This window comes from Telmatherina bonti (assembly GCF_933228915.1).
Source record: "Telmatherina bonti genome assembly, chromosome: 13".
NCBI lineage: Eukaryota > Metazoa > Chordata > Actinopteri > Atheriniformes > Telmatherinidae > Telmatherina > Telmatherina bonti.
Genome location: NC_136611.1, coordinates 15,846,258 through 15,870,124, shown reverse-complemented (window position 1 = coordinate 15,870,124; position 23,867 = coordinate 15,846,258). Strand labels below are relative to the sequence as shown.

The following is a 23,867-nucleotide window of genomic DNA, read 5'->3' as shown; positions in this document are numbered from 1 at the left end:
AATGTACCTTCAGTGAAACATAACTGCACAAACTTACAGAACAACAATAATCCTCATCTCTGTTTATATCTTTTAAGCACCTGTGCAATGCACCATCACCTGAAATATGTGTGATTTATGTGCATCTACGAGCATACTGTATGTACATGCATGCAGCTAAACACATCTTTTGTGTATGTGTGTGTGTGTGTTTGAGTGTGCACGCGTGTCCATATGTGTGCAAGAATGGATTAGCTGGATTAGGCCCCATCTCAGCAAAGACCCCCTATGGTGAGAAGGAAGCCCCTCAAAACCAGGTCACCTCTCTGCTACCAGTACAGCGACCTCCCATACCCTAAGTCCCCCCCAATACCACCCATGGATAGGAGAGACAATCTTTATGCAAAAACCTCTTCAAAGAGCGGGTACAGCAAAGTCAACTCTGGAGTTTGTAGACAACTGGTATCGAAACTAAATCTTTTTTTTTTTTTTTTTTTTTTTTACAATGAAAGCCCATTTTAAACTGGTGGTTAAGTATTGTGCAAGTAAAGGCCATTTATGGTTTCTGGATCAGGACGCCGACTTTCAACTTGAACAGTAGACACACACACACAACTTCACATAGGGATGCATGCTTTTACAGTTTTGTAGACATGTTAGTATTGCATTATTATAAAGCATTAGCTGGTTACAAACTGGTCTGCATAGCAGTTTGTATCGTGTCACCAGTTTACAGAATGATACAGCTAGTAACCTTCTAATCATATGCAGAGATCACAGGATTTCTGTACTGTAGTGTCTCTAAACATGTCCTCCCAGGACTGGATCATTCTCTCTGTCCTTGTAATATGTTTTGTCTATGATGATCCACCTGTTGTATCAATGACTGCAAAAGTCCATACATTGGCTTTAAATAAGTTGCCTTTTTTTGTTGAAAAACTCAGTGCAAAGCAAACCTTTACATGTAAATCGCAAATTGCGGAAATCAATACAGGCTTAAACTGTTGAGTTACATATCTTCTCACAATAATGTGTTCCTTTCATAGCTCTAGTACCAGTCAAAAGCTTGGGATGTACTTATTTATTAAAATTACTGGAGAAGTGTGTCTAAATTATTTGCCTATATGTCCGGTTTGTATTCTTTTTTCAATCCTACCAGAACATACAGAAGAAATGATTAAGCGGTCTGCACCACAAGTGAGTCCCAGTTATTGGAGTTGAAGAAAGAACAACAGTGTTGTGTCACTTGGTTAAAGATCTCTTAGATGACATAGTTTGGGCCCTTGAACTGGTCGCTCTGGTCAGGTTCCCCTAACTAAAGTCTCCATCTCAACATCACCACCTTTTTAGATCCCTTTCTGAACATGTTGCATCACATACTGCAGTTTAACTACAAAAAGCCAAAAGGTATCAATTAAGAAGCCACTCCTACAAACATGCCAACTTTAGGTTGCTGCAGTTGCCTTTGTTTCTCACACGGCTGCTGCTGCTAATCACCTAAAAGTGATTTGATCGACAAGAAGAACCCACCTGTTGCTTTCTTCCATAAGTCCTCTCTGCCTTGTTGCATCTGCTGTTATCACATCTGACCATCTTTTGCCTGATCTTCATGCTGAGGATTTTCCTGCCAAATGATCCGTGTTAGCTTCATGCTACTGTTACTACATTGTTATCTAACCATTCAGAACGCTGGATAAATAAACAGTTCTGTAATGAGGTAAAGTTTGTAACTGAATCCAAGCAACGGCGTGCCAAAGACACAAAAAACATTACTAAATGTGACCTAGGCCCTGATCAGGCCTGCTGCTAACAGACATTCTGATTATGTGATCACTAATAGACAGCTCAAAGGTTTGAACAAATTCAAGCTGGACTGAATGAAACTGCTCAGGCAGCATCTAGATTAAGACAATTCTGACCACATTTTTCTAAATAGTCTGGATGCAAATGTGTTCTGGGCTGGTTAGGGCTAGTTACCTTTTAACAGAACTTATCCTAAATGTTTTCAGGCTCAACTTATGTGGCTCCTCACAGCCTGGGTTTTAAGAAAACTACACACAGCACATCAGAGCAATAATCATCAAATATACAGACCAAAGATTTATTGCAAAGAGAAAAATTTACAATTGAAAGTCGTAAATATAGTATCAGTCACTGAAAGGATTTGTGACTTTCCAGAAACATTATTGGACATACTAACTTGTTTGTTGCTCTGCAGACTGGGATGAAGACTGTATTTTTATGGTGGTGATTATGAAAGGTGTTTTAATTATTTAAATAAATAATATTATATTAATAAATAAATAATTTAAATAAAAAACGCCTGCAGTAAACAATAAAACTTAATTATTTATACAAATCTCTCTTAAAAAAACATTCACACTACACATGGGATTAAAAGTGCAACATGTAAAGCATTGAAGAACCACTTAAGATTTTAGAAACAAAAAAAATAAAAAGCTGTCTTTGATATTTGAGTTTTAAAACACTATATTTCTACGGACATTAAAATCTTGACTGCGGAAGACAACTCGTATGCAAACAGAAAATCATCTCATACATCTGCATTGATATGCATGTTAAAGTGCTAAAATGCAGTTTATAACTGGGAGAGGTGCTTCATATCCATGGGTTCCTCTTGGATGAGTAAATTTGTTCAGCACAACACAGCAGCCAGACCATCATTCTGCTGTCAGGATGCTGGACGGGACATGTTTAGAAAAATAATTAACAAAATGAAAAAATAAAATAAAATGCAGTTTATATATTAAGGCAAAAGCAACCATCATTGCACATCTGTAATTTCACGTAACACTCTACTTTATTACTAATTTAAGATATTTTACTGTAACCTCCATACTCTTATGCATCTAAAAAGTTAAAAAGTAAAAAAAAACAAAAACAAATGCAACAGCACAACTTCAGATGTGTTTAATGGACAACTTCAGATGTTATTTGCAGCCTCTGTTGTTGCAGCTGTAAAAGGAGTAGGAGCATGTACTGCTGCTGCAGCATTGTGGCAGAAACACACAGTGGTTCTGAACACAGCCCCAGCAATGCAGGTGTGCACACAACCACAAATATGTGATGAAAGGCCTTACTGAGAGCAGAGACCCGATCTGACCCACGTTGAGCCCCCCCACCCCCTTTTTCTCATGTTCTCTCCCCCTTGTGCTCTCCCTCTTTCTCCCCTGTCAGCTTTCACAGAGGAGGGGAGAGCTGCCACACAGAGGGAGGGTAAAGCAAACAAGGTGGAGAGAGGGTGACTTTGTAAGAAGATGAAAAAAATGACAGGATGACAGAACAGAGTGAGTAAGAAATAAGAGCAGAGAGTGGAAGTTCTCTGACATGCAGCTGCAGCTGACTTTCTCTGCATGCAGGTTCACACCCTCCGAAGCACCACAACCCCTGACACCCCAGCTGCCAACCGCTGCCCCCCTGAATCCCCATCCCATATCACCACAACACCCCACCACCACCACACCCTCCCAACTACAACATTACCATATGTATGGCTCCCCTCACCCCTGATTATGCTAATCACCTGTCCGGCCCCTGCAGGCCCTAAAATGGGTGTATTTAGCAGTCGGCTGGCTCCCAATGCACTTTCCCTTGAGCTCGAGGTGTACATTCACACACTCCTCAATGGGCAGATTCTTCCACGTTGCTGCCTTCATTCAGATCCCTCTATCCCCTACCAACCCCCCACCTCCACCCTGAAAAAAAAATCCTTTTCAGTGCTACTGGATTCACAGAGGAGTGGAAAAAGAGTTGGGGAAGAAAACATTGACAGTATAGTCCATCATATATATCCATGCATGTGTGTATGCAGTGGTTGTAGTTAAATTACTGATGATGCTTTTTAATGCGACCAATTAAATCTTTTTAAAATTAACTAAAAAAAAAATAAATAAATATATATGTGTATATGTATAGTGAATTGACAATTTAAAAAAAAGAAAAAATCTGTGTAGACAAGATGGCAAAACAACAGAAAAGTTCATCCAATAGGGCTGTGACAATATGCTTATGTCCCGATTCGATTCCGATTTTTTGGGTGTCAATTTCATTTAAATTGCGGTTGTGAGCTTCAGTCAGCAGTCTCCGAGGCAAACATCATGGGAAGCACACAGAAGAGGCAAACAACTGGACATATAGTTGTCAACCTTTATTTTCCATACTCAACGAACCAACCAGACTGATTAAAACTGCCTGCTTATATAACCAAGCTTAACTGGACCATACCATTCCCCCAGGTTCCCATAACAGCTATATACACAGAAAACACAAAGATATTTACATTAACATTTTAACAGAAACTATACATATATTTAAATAGCTCTAACCACCCCAACAATCATACTTAAATTATCCAGCCCCTGATTAACCCCACTCTAAAAATCCATTCTCCACAAAATTCCCCTTCATTTACTCCACTGCTTCAGTTCCCTCCCCCCGGAACCATTAAAAGGCGCCTGAACACCTGTGGTGTCTTTTCTCCATTACTCAGTCCTGGAAAGCAGAGATAATCAGAGGTAAGTAAAACATCAGTTTTCTTGCACATCCTTCAGGAGCCTTAAATCTACTTTACCCATTACTCCAGTCTTATCTTTACAGGGAAGCCTAATATGGATGACTCCAGGTTTCTTCACACAAACACCATGAACCAATAAAACAATACAATAAACTCTGTGTACTCATTTTACTACTTGTCTTACCAGTATAAAACATATTAAACCAATTTAACCAGTTACCCAAATGTTTGCTGTCGTTAATCCATAAACCACAGTAGAGTCACAACATCTCATTGTGACAGCGGTTCTCACAGTTCTTTGATATTGCTGATTTTTGTCGATTAAAGAAAAATTAAAAATGTACAAAACTTTTCTTTGCTCGTCATTTTTCTTGAATTCAGTTAGAAAAAAACAACATAGTAGCTAGATCATCATTCTGTTGCTCTAATGCCCAAGAAAACAAGTAAAGAGATCAATTTAAAAAAACTGACAAAAATTTTGTAATAGATTTTTTATTTGTTTGAAAAAAAATCTTTTTTTTTTTAAACAAAAAAAAAAGGATCTAAAATTGTGAAGCAAAAAATCTTGTCATTCAATTTTTTATTTGATTTTCCCACTCCTGTCATCCAGCATCTCCTGTCAGTAAGGTGAGCTCCCCTGATTCGATGGGCCCACTGCCCAGCCATAACAGACCATGACATGAGCCTGAGCAGCCAATCTCAACCAGCCATCTCTGTCATTTCCTGTAAAGATGGCCCTTGATTCCAGGTATCCTAAAATCACACATTCCTAACTGTATAACAGCAGGCACAGAAGCGAAACACACACTGCGTTAATGGAAGACCACAAGGAAGACAAAAAGAAAAAGACCACTCATGTAAAAAAAATTCCCTATGGTGACCTTTTACATTTACCTGGAATTAAATTTCTAAATAATGCAATTGAAAGCATTCACCTCCATAAGCAGTCCTGCCACCATTGGTCATCACAGTCAAACTTTTTGTCAACTGCAACATGTGCAGCCACATTGTCATGCATTGTCAGCTTCTTTGAATTTGTTTCATGAAATCAACTTCCTAACATTCAGCATATTCTGCAGCTGATTCCACACAGAAGTAACTGCATATTTAAACAACCTTTCTCCTGATTCAATCTGGACTTCAGGGATATGAGATTCAAAATTCAATTTATGTTAAGCCTGATTTACGGTTCTCTGTTAGACTGATGCAAAGCCCAGAGTGGTGGTGTCAAAACTGATGTGTTCACATCTACACTGTAGCAACTGTATCTCTGGAGGGTTTAGTAGCTTCTGCTGCTTCAAGCTATGGCAGCTGCAAACAACTATTACTGGATGTTAACCCAGTTTAACATCATGTGCAGAACAAGAATGAAAACTTTTAAGAGGACAGCAGCCTAATCCCAATCCCTCCCCTTGACCCTAACCTTTCATTTTGAAGCGGAAATGTGCCTTTTTTTCTTTTGGAGAGGAAATTGTGGTGGCCATCAACCCAACCAAATGGCCACTACTGCTGCAAGCTAAGGGTCAAGTGGAGAAATTAGGACTGGACTGGCAACTGTGACTGCTGGACCAATAATCTGCGACTGGAAGGAGCGGTGAAAACCATTTGAAAGGCAAAATACCTCTCATACACAAAACACAAGAAGACAAAGTATCCCAATGGCAGTTGTTGCAATCGGTTATTCCACTTTGTACATTTAAAGGGAGGTGCTTATTAAGTGTTTGAGAAAGGAATGAATGAGGAAAAACACAAGGAAAGGATGAAAACTTCGCAGCAGCAGTAAGTTAAGCTCATTTCCCTGTCCAGTTTCATGACATATGAATGCAGGTTGGGCTGCCTGCTGATTGTTTTTGTGAAATATTTTTTACCATTCTGCATCCACTCTAAGGCTACACACCTGCTAGTCTAGACTTCATAAGATTAGAGAAACTTTTGGATAACATATTCCCCCTCCTCACCAAATGGGGTGCTGCACTAAGAATTACTAAGAAAGGACAAACAAAGAAAAAGAAACAATAAGTTAGACTAAATGTTCCAAACAACAAGTCGTCAAAGTGAAATATATCTTTGGCCGTACCAGTAACAGTTTGTTCCAAACATAAGAACAGGAAGAGGGATATGCAACACACACAAGTGTTTCCAAATCGACTGAAAATTTGATCAAGTGTTAACTACATCATAACGGTGCATTTATTCATTGCGATTTCTTATTCTTCAACTAAGAAACACTACACGCTCCATACAATGTCACTGTCATGTCAGTTAAGTCAATTTTACCATTCATGCAGTTACTGACATGACCCCCATAGGGATTATATTATCTTTAATATAAATATAGTTTGTTTTCTAAAGCAACAACAATGGACACTTGGGATCAGGTCTAGTAGTCAAGAGTCAAGAGTTTCAGCATCCAGATAGTTTGTTGGCCTGTTCACCATGTTTTATATCAATTTCCAGACAGTTTTAATAAAATCTCAGGCTAAAGTAAAACATTTCCAACATATTTGAGGCACATTCTGTAGGTGGAAAAGAAAACTCAGAAACAGTTTTATATTCCTTTTTGAGATTACACCGACTCTTGTAGAAATCATTGGACCACCGGCTGACTTGCATATGAGAACATGTATATTTGTTTTTGTGTATCTGGCCACAATACAGCACGGTCAGAATGTGTGTGCAACAATCTTTTGTCACTATATTCAGCTCTGGAAAATAAATAAATGCCCTTTTTTTTTTTTTTTTTTTTTAAAATGTATCGCATACAGACAAAGTGGAGCTCCAAACTTAACTCAATCGTCTGCGAAAGAAAATGTTTCATGTCTTGCGTGTGCTTGTGTGGTACTCTGCTGTTACTGCCAGATTCTATGACGACGTGCTGCAGGAATTGCAATGAACTATACAGCTACATATGTAACTGCGGTAAGCCAGAGGGGCTGAAAAATTCCAAAAACACACACACACACACACTCGCTGGCATACGTTTTGGAGCTGCTTGCACTAAAATGTTTCTGCGCTACAGTCTGAGAAGCATCAATCCACACCCCAATCTGTCCAAGTGTACGGTAGGTACTGCAGCAAAACACAAACACACTACCGCTACTATACTCCTGCCTCTTCTTTCACTCTGTCTCCACTCCAACACACACACACACACACACACACACACACACACACACACACACACACACACACACACACACACACACACACACACACACACACACACACACACACACACACACACACACAGAGTCTCCCTCTGCTGTTTTGTACTTTCTCCACCCTTCTGGCAGCCAGTGCTGCGAGGGAGGGAAGAGAGGAAAGGAGAAGGGGAGGGAGGGAGGGAGTAGAGGGAAAGAGGGAGGCCAGACCACCCTGCTCTCATGGCAGGGCTGAGTGTTTACATTGCCGTGGCTCACTCTGTAATACATCTGGCATTCTGAGGCCACTCTCTCCAGCCAGGGACGAGGGAGTGGTGGAGGTGGGGTGGGGGTGGGGGGGGGCATTTGGGTAAAGAGACCTTTCTGGCAGAGGGGAAAAGAGAGGGATAGAAGAGAGAAAGAAGGAGGTAAAGGAGGGGGAGGGTAATTTTCTCTCCACGGTCTCCTGTGGTCGGTCATTCGCAGTGCTCTGGTTTTTGAATAAGAGCGCCTGAAAGAATGCAAAATGTAAACAGAGAGCTTGGAGGCATCTCAGGAAGTTGTTTGTGAATGGGAGTGCGCCTGCCTTGAGAGCACACACACACACACACACACACACACACACACACACACACACACACACACAGATATTCAACACAGATAACTAAACAGCTTTAAAAGTTGATGCACTTTTCCTTTTGCCAGGTAGGGTTTATATACACAGAGCTACTGCGAGAGCGAGCTTGAGAAAACAGCACTGGAAGTCTGTGTACAGTACCAGAGGCGCAATGTTTCCCCACACTAAATCCCTCACCAGTCAGCCTGCACTTTTCATCAACTCGTAAAGTTTAACACAACACACTGGAATGTTATTCCTTATACAGAGGTTTAATCCTGCTTGTAGCAAACTGATAAACACGCACTTAACTGAGTCCAGTTTTGCACAGGCGTCTGTGTGCGAGAACTCATGTTTGTGTGCAAGTACTTAAAACCACGTCAGAAAGTAAAAGACTAACTTGGAAGAAGCACTGGGTGCAGGCGTGTTTGTGAATCTTCTTGCGTTTGATGAACAAAAGCTGCTGGAGAAAGTTTCAACAGTGCACAAGGTGCAAGAAAGATAAGTAAAAAGACAAAAGTGGTGATAAACGACAAATAAAAAGAAAAAAATAGCATAAAGGCCCCTTGAATTAACCTGCCAGGTCAGGTCTGCTGAACTGCCTACTCATTCACAAAACCAAAACTCTAAAGCCTTCTCTGCATATGTGTGTGTGTGTGTACAGCAATAGCTGAATAATTCAAATCATACAAACCACAATCCTCTCAGTAGAGACGCCACATTCAGAGCTCCCCTTCTCATCTTCATCCACAAGAAAGGATGCAATGAGTTCTTCTGCATATACTTAGCATTATACCGCTCCCTTCTTTATTCCCTTTACCAACAAAACAACCACCAACTCAGTCAACTCTGCTCTTAATTAGATCCAAAACAGACAGACAGGAGAGGGAAGGAGCTGCTGTTGACAAAAAAATGAGAGAAACATGTGCTTCTTTTCTGACTAGATAAAATCCGGTCCAGCTGATGTTTGTGTGCATCAACTGTTGCCATTCTGATTTCAGGAATAAGCAGAGGGAGTCATCCATTTTCATGATGAAGGATTGATAAGGGGCCATAATTCTGGAGCATGTCCCCTCTCCGTCATGTCAGGATGTTTCCTCATTGAAGTATGAAAAGGGAAATGCACTAATGCGCAATTTAGTCTGATATTTAAATGACAAAAAGCACCCTATACTCACTGCCCTCTGGTGGAGAAGCTATTTTAAAAGGTTAAGCACAGATGTCACCTGAAAACGACGACATGTGGCTCATGGGATGATTTCATTTACAGTAGGTACATACATATGGACATACACGGGACATAAACAGCAGCTGGTGACAGCTGCGACTTCTGCTGCATTTCTTCTTGCTACCCCCGACTGCCCCCCACCTCAACCCCCTCTGCTGCTAGTCTTCACTCTGCACCCAGGCCACAGGGTGAGTATCAGGTGAGGTTTTAAATAGTGGGGCCTCCACAAGATGACCTCAGGGTCCCCGGGGTCCACGCCCGTGGCCTCTGGCCTCTGCACTTATGCACCCCAAGAAAGTGCCCCGGGACCCAGGGCTTCTCCTCTCTGTCTGCACCCCCAAGACTACAATCCATCGTCCTGTGTCCCCCGGTCCAGGCCATAAATCTGTGGACCATAAACTCATTTCATCTTGTGTTGTTCATACACATCTTGCATGGAGCACATGTCTGCAACTGAACGATGAAGACTATCACGCCCCATATCCCACCACCCCCTTGTCATCTTTCTAATGCTGGCTACCAGCAACTAAGCCCCGATACTAACAAAACGCCAGCTCATCTGCTTCAATAAGAGGATCAACTTTAGTTCATGCCCAGACTTTTAAAACTTTCTCTCCTCCATTGGCGCAGCCACATAAGCTTTCCCCACTCACAGTGCGAGAGTGAGGGGTTGTCCTACAGGAAGGCCAGTGTTTATGTGATACTGTTTTAATTAGAGGCAGGCAGCGCTCTTAATTTGGCCCGTGTTTGCCTTAACCCAGAATGCCAATGGGATGGCTCTGTTTTCCATATGCAGCCAGGAAGAACTGCAAAGAGTTCATGCTGCTGACATCCGCGTCTCTGCACAGTTAAGATCAACTAAAAAATCACCTGTAATTTGCAACTGAAGATGAATCTTAAGTCAAATACGAGTTGATGGATTCAGAATCTTAGCAAAGCGCACACTGGACTTCAACCCACAGTTGTATAAAGAGATAAGGATTTCACACTACAATACTACAACTTCCTGTTTAAACTAATCATTTCCTGTGAGTACATAGTGTGGAAGCAATGTATCCCATATCCACATCACTTTCATTTTCCCAAGTAGGGGAGTGTAGCCTTCCAAAAATATAATGATTTCCCTTGTTTAGCAAAAGTACTGAACCTCATGCATCCTCAGAGGTTCAACAAGTAATTTTCACTTTGTGCAGACCTGCATCTCACTCCCAATTGGTCTCTGTCTCTTTGTCTAATAAACAGAACTTCCTGTGTTTAAGTATTTATAAACAGTCCTGAGTGAGCCCAGAGTGCGAAGAGACAATTCGTGCGAAAGCTGTGGCACGTGACGGCATGTGAAATAAACACACCAGACAACTCCGGTATGCAACAAATGGTGGTCTGCTGTTGGCCTCAGCCGCTCTGGCACAACCACAGAGATGATGACAAAGGACACAATGCAAAATAACAACAACAACAACAACTGAATAAAATCACTGCTGAAGGAACCAAGAGATCTTGGATGAAATGGTCGTGTTGTACGTGCATCTACAGGCCACGCAGGTTCCAGGCAGGGTCGTCCGCAGGTCGCCTGCGGAGGGCAGATCCAGATGAAGCATAAACAGCCACTCTGTCCCCTCTCTTCTCTTTTTCCTCCTGGACGATGGACGATGGGGCAGTCCCCCCCTGCACGGCCCAGCACAGCGTTCCACGGTCCAGGCAGAACTAATCTATCCCTCAGCTGTGCAGTCTAATCTAAACAAACAGATCTCTCCCTACGAGCATCTGGAACCCCTCATGTACCGGGACCAAGGAAACCACCGCAGCTCTGTCTCTTTGACAGTGTCTGTGTGAGAGCGAGGTTTTTGTTTATCACTATGAGCCAATATGACAGTATGCTGCAGAGGTCTCTCCAGAGTCACTGCACTGCAACCGTCAGCCAGGTTCTGTCAGTGCATCAGAGAAACGATTCAGCAAGAACAAAAGCCAGAAAATGATTACCAGCATAGCTACCTGGAAAATGGAGCCAGATTATGCATGAAGCGTTAAAAAATACTGACAAGAAACAGTTACAAGTCTGGCCTGATACAATAGTTTGACAACCGAAACACTATTACACCAAACAACTGCCCCTAATGGCTCAAATGTGTCTCCTTTGTAAGGCAAAGCAGCTGACCAGCTTGAATTTATCATACTTCTTGTGCTGTGTGCACTTCATGTATCAAAAAGGGCAACAAAAAAAAAGCAAAGTTTGTTAAATATGGTTTTCTAAAAAAGGCAATAGGATGATACAATCAATTCCAGTTCTTTAGAATGGAGACCAAATCCTTGTCAGTCACTTTTAGTGTTAAATCTGGGGTTTGCTGGTGAAGGATGCACTGTGGGGTCTGTCGTAACAACTTGTTTCATATGGTTCCATTCACCATAGCCTTCCTGATCGTGGTCTAGCACGTGAAAAGGGTGTGAAAACAGTGTGATCCTCTGAATACAATCAGGAATCCTTTGCTGAAGAGGCTCCCCTCTGCTGAAACCGCGAGCAACTGCGCCTGGACTGCAGATTCGAAGAACACACTGTCTTGTCAGACCCCTGCAGAAGCATGCAAGGAGAAAACAGCAAAACCCATAGAGGAGGTGGGGTGTATGACCTGTACAGAATCAGTCTGCTTTGGCACTACAGCTCATAAATTTTGAGTTTTCTTGCCCCTTGAGAGGATGGTGACCAGGACAAGCAAGAAAAAGCACATGCAAATAAATCTATATGTTAAAAGAATCTTAAACATCTATTCAATTTCATTTCTCAGTGGCAAAATCTGCTCTTCCATTCATGACTCCTGCTGCCGAGTCCAGCCATAAGTACAGGAATGCAGATCAAAGGAGGGGAAAAAAGCTCAGCCCCTTCTCCATACCCCCCCAAAGCACCACCCATACGCAGTCTCTTTCCTTCTTTTAAATTTCTATTCTTTGTAAGTTTTTCATGGCAAAGAGAAAAAAAAACAAAAAGAAAAAACAGAAAAAAAAAATAAAAATAAACGAGTGGCACATCCACCACTCAAACACGAGCTCCTGTCCTCACTCCGCTTTTTCCCTGCAGCCGGAGACAAATCTTTTTGGAAAGTTGAGAGCTGTCCAAAACAGGACCACACACAGTCTCTGAGCCTTAAACTGCTGGGGGCAGGCAGACACACACTCACACACACACACACACTCACAAAATGGCGGCTTTGACAAAAATTTCCTCTACCCCAAGAGCTGCTTATGAGCTTAATTACAGCCTTCTTCATGGGAGCTGTTACAGTCGCCGCTTACACGCTTTTGTGTGTCCATCTAACACAGTTTGAGAAGCTACAAAAGAATCATGGGATTATTTTTTCCAAGGTTTGCCTGGCTTCTTTCCAGAACCTAAACAATAAACAATCCCCCTAGATTAGTTTACTAGAGCCCACCACCGCTTTCTTCCTCCAAGCTAAAGCTCCAAAAATTAATCTAAGGATCTAATCATCAAACAGTTTCAAAAGGTCTGAAATGAAGAACACTGCAGGTTAGATGCAAACACATCCAAGAAAAACAGATAAAACTGAACAACAAATCAAACAGCCAATGATAAGTCAGTCTTACCTTCCACCCAGAGTTTCTCCACGTCTGTTTCCAAATTAGCTGCCTTTAAGCCCACGGCAAAAGCTCCAAAAATCATGAGGCCCACAACCAAAAATTTTCCGCAGTTTTTTTGTATGTAACAGCCAAGCCTAAATAAAAGTCTCTGGAACTTTGCTCTCAGCCACAGAGGTGCCTTCCTCCCGGTTGCCTTCCCCTATAAGACAAGAGTCCTAATATTATCATCTATGAAAGCACAAAATGATGCACTTACCTGAGCAGGTGAGGCTGTAGGATTAGGCAATGTCTATTATACAGACAAATTCCTCCAAAAATACATTCATGTCAAAGAAAAGGTACATTGAGAAAGGCTGTTGTTAAGATTTAGGACAAGACTTCATGAATGATCGAAGGGAAATGAGATGTGATCAAAATAGTAAACCCATTCACTGTCTCACTCTGTTAACTTGAAACATGAAGTTTCGGAGACATGCACATCTGCTGTGCTGGCAACTGTCTGAAAAGCACTGAGGGTTCCCCAGAGTGAGCGCTACGTTTTGTTTTTTTTTCTCATATCAGTAACACATATAAACCACAACCATAGCTATAAAGATGCAAGGAAACTTTAACTCCATCCCCTGCAGATCACTCATAGCCTACACAGCCTGGGCAAGTTCTGTCATTTCCCTGCTACAGTGATGAATTATGAATACACCAAACCCCCCAAAAAGAGCAAAACTGGTTTGCAGCTGGACCTCCAGGGTGGATGGAGACAAATAAAAGAGAATAACTGTCAAAGTAAAACCAATCAGTTGCTGGGATTTTTCTTATTAAAATCATAAATTCGTTGTGAGTTAGAAACAGGATTAAAAAGCACACAGTTCCTTTAAATAAGGACTTTATGTTTCCCACTGCACGCAAACTAGTTGGTTTTGGGAGGTCGTGGTCTGTGATTTGTCCTTGAGGTGGGCTTTCACTCACACACCACACATCATCCGGTGTTATTAAATACTCTGAAAAGGGATGAATGTGGTAAAACCCACAAATACCACCACACACACGCAAAGACAGACCCTTCTGCCTCGTCCAGCTGCCCGTGTGTTCCGGCCTGCGTGGGGAGTGGAGAAGCCATCACAACGGGACTCGCAATATTTGTGAAGGGAAGAGGGCAGCCACATGGATTTTTGCCCCCCCACCACCACCACCTCTCTCTTTACGTGAGTCACTCAAGTTGAGATGCTGTCGCACGAACATTTACGTTTAAAAGCTTTCAAAGCGTGAAAAGAAGTTATGAAACAGTCAGCAGCAGCAGCGGAGCTGACTGTGAGGGAAAGTTGCGTGTTTTCGCCTGGTGCGTTTGCGGCTGAGATGCAGCCGTGTCTGCTTCGGGAAAACGGACCAACAGCAACTTGTCTCACATGCTTAAACTGAAGCCAGCAGCATGAGAGGAGACAGAAAAGCATGAATTAAACTAAACTTTGGGCTTTTCTACAACCTCATGTGTCGTACCCCCCCCCCCCCCCCCCCCCCCTCCTCCTCCCTCGCCCAGCCCGTCCCGTTGCCTAGCAGCGTCTGGACGTAGTTTGGCCACTTCACTTGGCAAATAACATACATGCTCTTGTCTGGTGGAAGATGAGAAATAAGCACCTCTGATATTTGCTCCAGGGCAAAGCCCGCGTCGCAGTAACTTGGCCGCTGCAGATACTCCAAATCCAGCGGCGTGTTGCGGGTATAGTCCCCCCTATTCCTCCGCGTTATCCTCGGCCGATCGGGGTCTCTGTTTTCCTGTTCGGAGGGCGCATTAGCAGCCGAGGCCATGTTGCGGGGACTGCGAGGTGGTTACCGTTTCCCACTTTATAGTATTTCCCCGAATGCGTGCAGCGATATCCCAAGGCAACAGAGTTTCACTCCTGGAGATCTCACACCCGTGAAGTAGGACTTCATACTCCTGTTGGAGACGGCGAGTCAAAGTCTGCGCCTTCCATCCCAACATTTCGTGATCCGGAGGTCTCCACCGCTTTCACCGCATTCACCGTATCTCTTTAAAAAAAAAAAAAAAAAAAAAAAAAAAAAAAAGGAAGTTTCTATCAAAAAGCAACGTGCTCAAAGTGATTCCCATACACGAGTCGTCGGGTTAGAAAGCGCGATGGTCGTAGCATTCTGATGAGATCTATGTGGTCTTCCCCAGGGCCGCGCGTCACGGCCAGCTCTGAGATTCAATAGAAGGGGAGAAAAAGACCTCTCTCCATTTGGAGGCAGAGAAGGAGGAGGGGTGAGAAGAGGCGGAGGGAAAAAAAAAAAAGGAAAAAGACTCGAGATCCCGCCTCTGGGGCTGTCAGATTGCTGGACTTTCTTGCATCTGATTGGTTCCAGAAGGGCAAAAATTACTCAGCAAACACGACTATTATTAGCTGCTTAGCAACAGCTCACTAAAGTAGAGAGACCACCCAGGCAGACAGACCTCATGTGTGCATCTTCGACTTCAGAAGGGGAAACTCGCTGAGAGCCGAACCTCTCGACACGTTTGGGTTTGAGCGGAGTGGCTCCTCCGGCGCATGACAAAGGCTTTCTCCGAAAGGACCTGCACAGTTTGAGGCGAAGCTCTCGGTTTGCGCCTCGGAGAAGTGCCGAAGAATGTCAAAAGAAGTTTTTAACTTTTTGTCCCCCCCCCCCCCCCTTTCTGCCACCAACATTTTGGTTGTTCAGCCTCAAATTACAGTGGCTCAAGGGGAGGTTCTAGCAGGGTATACTGTCACAATTTCAGACCCTGTTTCGATAAAGTTTGCAGAATCTTCTTTAGCTCATTAAAGCAGTTGTTAAATAGTCATTTAGTCACTGATTATATTTAAGTGACTTTCAAAAAATAAGTTTTATTAAAGGTTGAAGCCAATTTATACAGTCTATAGCCTCCTATTTTAACATTCGTGTTCACTTAGAATTACGCATGAAGTTGTATCAGTTTTTGCGCGTTACTCAAACTTTAAACACAAATCTGAAGATGTTTAGATCTGCAGAGGCAGATCCGTTAAGTGGAGACAACATCAACACACCTTGGCCACATGAGCTCAGCAGCGTCTCGTCTGGCCTGGCCGCGAGCCGCGCGCGCACTTACCAGCATCATCAGCCCAGGTGGAGGGGGGCTTCCCGAGGAAATCCCTGATATCCGCCCCCTGTAGAGGGCCAAACGAATCACTTAGACGGTATTAAAAATGAGCTGGTTTAGTGATGTAAAGATGAAGAAAGACGCACCATAATCCAGCCGGATCGCTGTCATCTTGCTTTGTGTCAAACAGCCTTTCGCTCACAATTACAGGCTTTTTAATTTTTTTGGCAACGTGGGTGGTCCCATTTGCTCCAAAGGCAAGAGCCTTTGGCTGTCATGTGATATCTTCCAAACTTGTAAGCCGTACCTTATCAGCTCACGTACTTTACACCACAAGGAACAGGGACAGACCCACAGGGGCACTTTAATAAATATTTTATTTGTGTGGAGTATGCATACTGGCTTCTTTTGGGTTTCATACAAGCCGATATACATGATATATTTAGGCCTACTAATTCCAACTCATATTAAAGCCCGTTTTCCCTCAAATGATCACCCATTGATTCATACCTGTGTTGTGAAATTCCTACTCTGTGTAAAAACATGGCTTTACTTATAGGACAAAAAATAAGAAAAGTCAGATAAATTCAAAAGTTTTTGTCTTTCTAGCGACATCAACATTTTTTTTTCCTTTAAAAAGGATTAGCACTAAGAAACCACCACTTGGACCTCACAATAATACCACTACAGTGGCAGTAGATATCCCTGTTTGGTGTCTGAGTGGGAGAAAGATTCCAAGGGGGACCAAAGTGAAGCAGCGATGCCCCCTAATGCCCCTGAATAGAACCAAGCATGTCTCAGTGGAATGGGCCCCTTCTACATGTAAGAGTCGTAACTCCTGAATGACATCTGTGCTAGAAATGTTCATGTTGTTGTCATGACGGAACCGCTGTAGGATTCCATTAAAGTGCCGTGGGTCATTCTGGAAAATGGTCCATTCCTTCCAATACTGTAGTGTAGGGGCTGTAAAGATATGCCAGTAAAAATGTTCTGGGAGATTATATTGCAAGCATCTGTGTGAACTAATGAAACACGTATGTACATATGATGCCAAAACGCCCTTGTCCAAACATCAGGATCTTTCCTTGTCTCTTCATTTACCAGTATATGCTTACATGGATCGGATTAACTAATTGTTCACTGGAGGGAGATAAACTAATCCAAATCAGTTTATTTTCATTTTGTAGATGCAGGCAAGTGTTTGAATTTCACATTTTTGTCAGTAATATAGGAAACAAGTCATCTCAGGCATGGAAGTTTCTGTCTCTAAAGTGATTTTAATAACTGTTGTGTGTTTAGATTTATTTTCCTACTTTAGTCTGCATTATTAAAATCCCACACCTCTGAAACTGGATGTAAAAATTCAAAGTGATTTTCTGTAACAGGTTAAGTGGCTAAACTTAATGTCAGTTTAGTCTCATTAACACAAAGATCTCATACTTTAACCTCAAGAGCCATTGTCTTGAAGGTTTTTTTTTTTTTATATTTCATGCTCCAATAGACCAGATTAAAATAAAATGAACACAACAGCTCTTTGTCAACATCTTGAGTGAGGAGCACTGATACAGGTAAACATTTAAAATCTGCAGTACAGTGTTCATCAAGGACCAGAGCTTGAGGTCCCTTATGTAGAATAAACTAAATAACTTTTTACACTGGTCAAAATCCTGCTAATATCTGCTAATATCAACTGATATCTTGCATTATTGGCATATAAAATGCCTTTTCAAAAGATTAGCTGCTGCATTGATGCACGACCTCCCTGATATTAGTTGACTGGCTAAACATCACAAGTTGTCTAGACCGAATATTGCAGACATTTATGCTCTCACCATAAACTTTATGCTCAGATACAACTCCAATGGAAAATGTCTTGGAAAATTTGGGAGCTCCAGGGCATTTCTGAAAACAGCCACAGTGTCAAAAATGAATAGGAGTGGAAAAACATTCAACCAGACCCCCAGCTTTAAATTGCTTTCATTTGAAAGCTTGTTATTCAAGATTCAAGAATAGTTGTTACATTCTCTACCATAATCACACTTTTTGATCATTATTTTGTGGCTCAAGTGACACTGCATATATGACTGTTCATTTTGATGTAACCCTTGTCCACAGCAACACAGATTTCTTAAAAGGGAAAGAAGATGAAGTATTCATTAAGGAACTAAAGGAATTAGGCAATTGGGCATCAATCCCAGAATGACTTCATCCGCCTATCATCTTCTTTGACCTTTATCGGGGCCCTTCAAACCCCCAAGGCTGGTCGCTGGCTTTCAGCCATAGGGGGAAAAAAAGCAGAAAAACCTCACTGAGTACATGTGCCTATTTATGATTTGCAGGTGGATTACAGTTCAAAGCAGAGATGTGCCAACACATTGCTATTGTAACCAGAGTCTCTCCTTTACACAGACTCACTGTGAAGGTTGATGCAGTGATATAGGGATATTTCTTGACAAGTGTACTTCCATTCCCTGGAATAATAACCAGCTTCGGACCTCCAGTTCTTTTAAATAATGTTCCTGCACTTGCATTTTGAATCATTGGCCTTGCAAAATCATAAGATGTTTTGCAGATGAAGTCTACTCATCTGTGTAGTTATAGAAGTGTTTGGGCAGCTGCAATTGCCCGGAAGACTAGACAGAAGGGTGGTGCAGGCAGGCAGTCAGTGAAGGGCACTGAAAAAAGAACAGGAAGGGGTGGGGGGGGGGGGGGGGGTGGGGGGGGGGGGGGGGGGGGGGGTGTCAGAAGAAAAAGATAATGGGAGAATGCAAACAAAGCACACCTCTTTATTGAAAACAAATGTGCTCAAGATCCCAATTAAGTAAGAATGTCCTTTCTCCCTCTTTCTGTCTTTCTGTCCTTCGACTTACAAAAGGGGAAGAAAATAAAAGCGTGAGTTGCACAAGGTGCTTTAAAGATTATGTGATGTGTTCCATTCATTGAGAGAAGCAGACTTTTTACATCAGCACATGTGGCTTTTCTTTCTAGTAAGAAATGTCCAATATCACCCCATTATATATCTTTCCATATAAGGATGAGTGTTCTTGAAGTCTGTTTTGCTTGTAACCCATGAAATTGATATGAAAGATAAATCATCAAATGTTGAGATGGACATAGATTGCACATGTCAATGAAGTTTTGAGTATATATTACAAAATAGCTCATTTGTGAAAATGCACGTCTCATGACTGGTCGCATACTAAGTCTGCCTGCTTTGTAAATAGGAGGCAGAGGAGTTGCTTGGACTGTAACTGTTACAAAAAGTAACAGTAAAGAGGTCATGAAAACATAAGGGGAGGGAATGTTTTCCATCACTTTAGAGAGCCGAGGCAATGAAGAAAAAATTTACTTATAAGAATGAAATCACAAAATGTATAAACACATGAGGTGGAACGTGTTGTTTTATAATTGCACAAAAAACAGAGATGTCTTCATTTTTGTGCCCAAAGGTTTAAGCATTTCCACTATAGTTTGTAGACTAAACACAGGTAAACAGCACTTGGATTGTAGGCCTGAATATAGAAGAACTTCTTACAATGTTTATTGCATTTTAATACTTTGCCAGACAAGTCCAGTCCTGTCTGTGCAAAAACACAAAACAACGTCCAACTGGAATATATTTCAGCAACTATAACCTCAGGATTCATTATTAAACCAGGCTGCTGAGTGACAACTGTTGTTGTAAAACTTTAGAACAGCTCGTAAGCTGCCAGTTTGATGTCACAACAGCGCCAACATCTATTTCATTCACCTGCATTTTTCTCTTTATCACAAACACAGCAATATATTGGGTGCAAGGAAAGATTTAGTATGTTTCACAAGCATTTTTCAGCATTCTTAGACCTGAAGAAGTCTCGAGGTGAAACACTTTCAAGAACCAAGAAAAAGAAGTCTGGTTGCCTTTATTAAAGCTCTACAGATGATCATGAACAGATGGCTCATGAAGATCTGCACCAATATTTATATCAGTATGCAGAATCAGAGGAAACAGGGATCAAACCTCTTTATTTTCTAATAGTGGATCACCCCTCTATAATCTTTGTTCAGTAGAAGTTTTCCCATATTTCTGCTCATTTTCATCTGGGCTATTAATGGTGGTAGAGGAGAGAAGATCTTTATGGGTTTATTTTGTTCATTTGGCACACTTCTGGGTGTGAAATATGCACTGATAACACAAAAATGATTATCAAAATCTGCACTGCACTACTGCTCAGCATCACAGTATATATTTATATATATATATATATATATATATATATATATATATATATATATATATATATATATATATATATATATATATATATAATGTTCCTTTTTTTTTTTACATATAACATTTTAATATATGATTAATCTTTAAGCCCATCCTTCCACTGCTTTCTTCCGAGTAAGACACTGTTTCGCGCTTATTTGTTTTTAACAGCAGTGGGAACTCATAAAATTTGTCTGAGCTGTCAATTTGTTTACATTTGATGTGCCCTGTTTTTACTGTCATTTCCTGGCCCAATCTGTGACTTTATTCTAGCAATATTGCCCTTTTCCAGGAAGTTAGCCATTAGTTTTGTAGCAAGTAATATTATCAATACCAAGGCCATGCAATCAAGACCAAATTTGATCAAGCAGAATTTTTCTCTTTTTCTTTTTGTTTCACACTAATATTCACAAGAAAATCTCCCCATCAGTGCACCTCCACCAAGAAGTGACATACATAATATTTCTAATAGTTCCAAGCAGTCATAAAACTTTCCCCTCCTCCTCGATCAGCTCAGCTACTGGCTCTCCCTGCTCCACCTCAGCTACTTGTGAGGCAGTATGTGCTGAGTGCATGTGAGAGCCTGCAGGGATGTTTATGTTTGAGCTCATGATTGTCTTCAATCATAGACGGAGCTGTTTGACAGGTTGCAGCGCTTCCTGGCCTCTGTTTACCTCTACTAATTTCTGAAAGGCTTTATGTGCACAATCTGAAGGGGTCCAAGAGGGCAATTCCACCATTCCCTATTGAACAGCAACTCAGAGAAGGAAACCAAGCTTTTAGAAAAAGCTCATATTTGGCTGGTTTAATCAAAAAAGGTATTCTGTGGTGGACAAGGCAGGCTAAAATCTGAAAACTGTTAACCTGAATATGTGGTCCTTTATTATATGAAACAAAATCAACTCAACTCAATCAACAAAGGGTTTGATTTGCCAGGTTCTTTGGGGGCATGTTTGTGAATTTATATCCATGTCTTAATGAGCTCATTTCATCAGAAACTACAAAGAAGTAGAGCATGACCGATAATATGTGATCAAAAATGAAAAGCATTTGTGATAAATAACAAATTTGATGGATTCTAAGCACGACTGGTCTTATTTTGACATAGCATAGCCATCCGCCTCATTGTTGAGCCAACATTTACCCTAAGATCTGAGTTAGACATTGTTAGTGCTGGCAGGTACTTAGACAAGGCAGAGGTCTGTTCTGTAGAACTGGCCGGAGAAGCTGTAATTTTTGGAAGCAAGTTCACTCTCCAATGTTAACAGGAAACGTGTGCTGCCCTGAATGTATACACATGGCCTCAACAAATAAGCACTATAATACAATATCAGCGCTGTGGCTCCATAGAAATATGAGGTTCGAAAAAAGCAGGAAACCAAGTCTGCCCAAAATAGGCAGAGGGAGCAGTCAAACAGATGGACTTTACCTCTCAACAAATTCATTTGTCTCTACTGTATACAAGAGTAAAGAACATTTGGACTCTCTGACATTCACCCACAAACAAATATCTTTGTTATACATTCTTACACCAGCACTTTGGCACGTTTTGACTGCACGTATTGGTGAATTTGGTGGAAGGTTGGATACTTCTGTTTGAACTGAGGTGGGTCTCTGTGGGAGGCCGACTGGAAAAAGTGACACATTTAAAGGTAAGAACCTAATAAGCTGTCCAGACCTCAGTTTACTCACCCTTTCCTCTTGTTCAGTCAAGTCTTAACAACAACGGGAACTGTTACCTTCCTCAATGGAATTCACGCTCATAAACAAGCAGCATCAACCTTCATTAAGAAGATTTATGCCAACAGCACACACCGTGGATGCTTACCTTCCTCTTCCTTAGCTAAATATCTTCCAATTAATGTTGATGTTCCCATATAAAATCCATAATTCATAATAACTGTCTACTTCAGGTATTCAGTGAAAGCCAGAGGCTGTGGTGTGCTTCTTTTCATGGGTAGATGTTTACAGCTTCAGCGTAAGACCCGTATTCATGAGGATGAAGTGGTATTTAGCTAAGTTTGGAAAACGAGCGCTCCTCTTAGGAGTGCTTAACAGCAGAGTGGACTTAGTGAAATTAGGATGAGGAAAATATAATTCAATTCACGGTGGATAAAGTTGGACAGGATGAGGTGAAAAGCTCCTCTGATAAGGACACTGTCTTATTTTGTCATCTCTAAAACGTTTAATCATGATGCTATTTACTGCGGTTACGTTGGAATTTTGGCATTTTGACAACATGACAATAATTCAGCTGCAAAATCCTTAGAAATGTGAAATGTCAGGTATTCTTTTGTAAATTATTGCTCCCGGGCGCGCCTCTCATCCTGATCATCTTTGATTGTATATATTAATAATCCTATTATTGCAATAGCAGTGCCGAAGGTAAAATGCATTGACACTATGTGCTGCCAAACCACTGTGTCTGCATCAACTTTCTTTTGGCTCATCAAAGTGCCATCCCAGTCATCCTCTGCTTGTTTTCCCCAAAGTACCATGAGGTCATTGCTTAAGTGGCCAATTAACCAAAACACAGTTTAATCTGGGACATCTCGAGTCAAGACAAAGAAGGGCGTTTAAGGTTGCTTCGCTGGACATCTGCATCCATCTGTATTCTTGTCACATGAATATCCCTCCTGCATTCCCGTGGGTCTAACTGTGTGCATTTCTGTGTCATGTCTTTAAGCATCTGGGCCATTTTTGGTGCAAGTCTGGTGAGACTTGCTGTGAGGTCTGCCAAGAGCAAAGGGAAAATAGCTGTCATAATTACCTAAGCATGTATCCTGCAGCTATAATCCCTGTTTTCTAATTACTGCCTGCTAACAATTTAGAAAATTTATGCATACTGGTCAAGATGTGGGCATTCTCTTGTGTATGTCTCACGCAGTCTGGCCAAAATTGTTAGTGGTGAATGTTTTACCATAATCACAACTAAGCACAAGGCTACAGGATGATGAGCGAGAGTTTCTTTTTCTTTTCTTTCTTTTTTTTTAAGCATAAGAATAATGCAGCTGTTTTCAAGCCAGGTGTACATGAATCTGAATAGGAAACAGCGATGAAATAAGATAAAAGAGGATATTTGCAGTGGCAGCCACAAAGTTGGTGTATGGAGAAAAAGAGAGGCTGACTTGACATTCATAAATGGAATGGTTGAACATAAACACAGCTGGATGACAGTATTTATTGACTGCACTTTAATTATTGCTTTGCCTTTCCACACACTGCCAAGAATTGTTATGTATATACAATATGTGCTGCTGACAGCTTATCTGCAGTAAGCCTGGCTTTGTGCAAAAAAAGCTGCATGCTCCGGAGCCTTGGAACTTCTGAGAAACCCATCTGCTAGGTTCAATAGCAGAATTATTTGGGATTTTCCTTGGTAAGTTAAGTGCGATGTAGCTGCAGCACTGTGCATGCTTGCTCTGTTCATCTTTTTATAACTATG

At 41.5% G+C, this 23,867-nt stretch overlaps 1 protein-coding gene across 1 annotated transcript in view; it reads right to left on the bottom strand.

The window, feature by feature from the left end:
• Positions 1-14,885, bottom strand: part of ptch1 (patched 1) — a gene marked incomplete at its 5' end in the record, with an annotated part of 49,090 nt that extends 34,205 nt beyond the window's left edge. Inside the window, 2 exons of the mRNA XM_079251811.1 lie at positions 13,092-13,284; positions 14,715-14,885. Of these exons, the coding sequence (XP_079107937.1) occupies positions 13,092-13,284; positions 14,715-14,885 (364 nt within the window). The remainder of the gene's footprint in view (positions 1-13,091; positions 13,285-14,714) is intronic.
• Between the last annotated feature and the right edge of the window lie 8,982 nt (positions 14,886-23,867).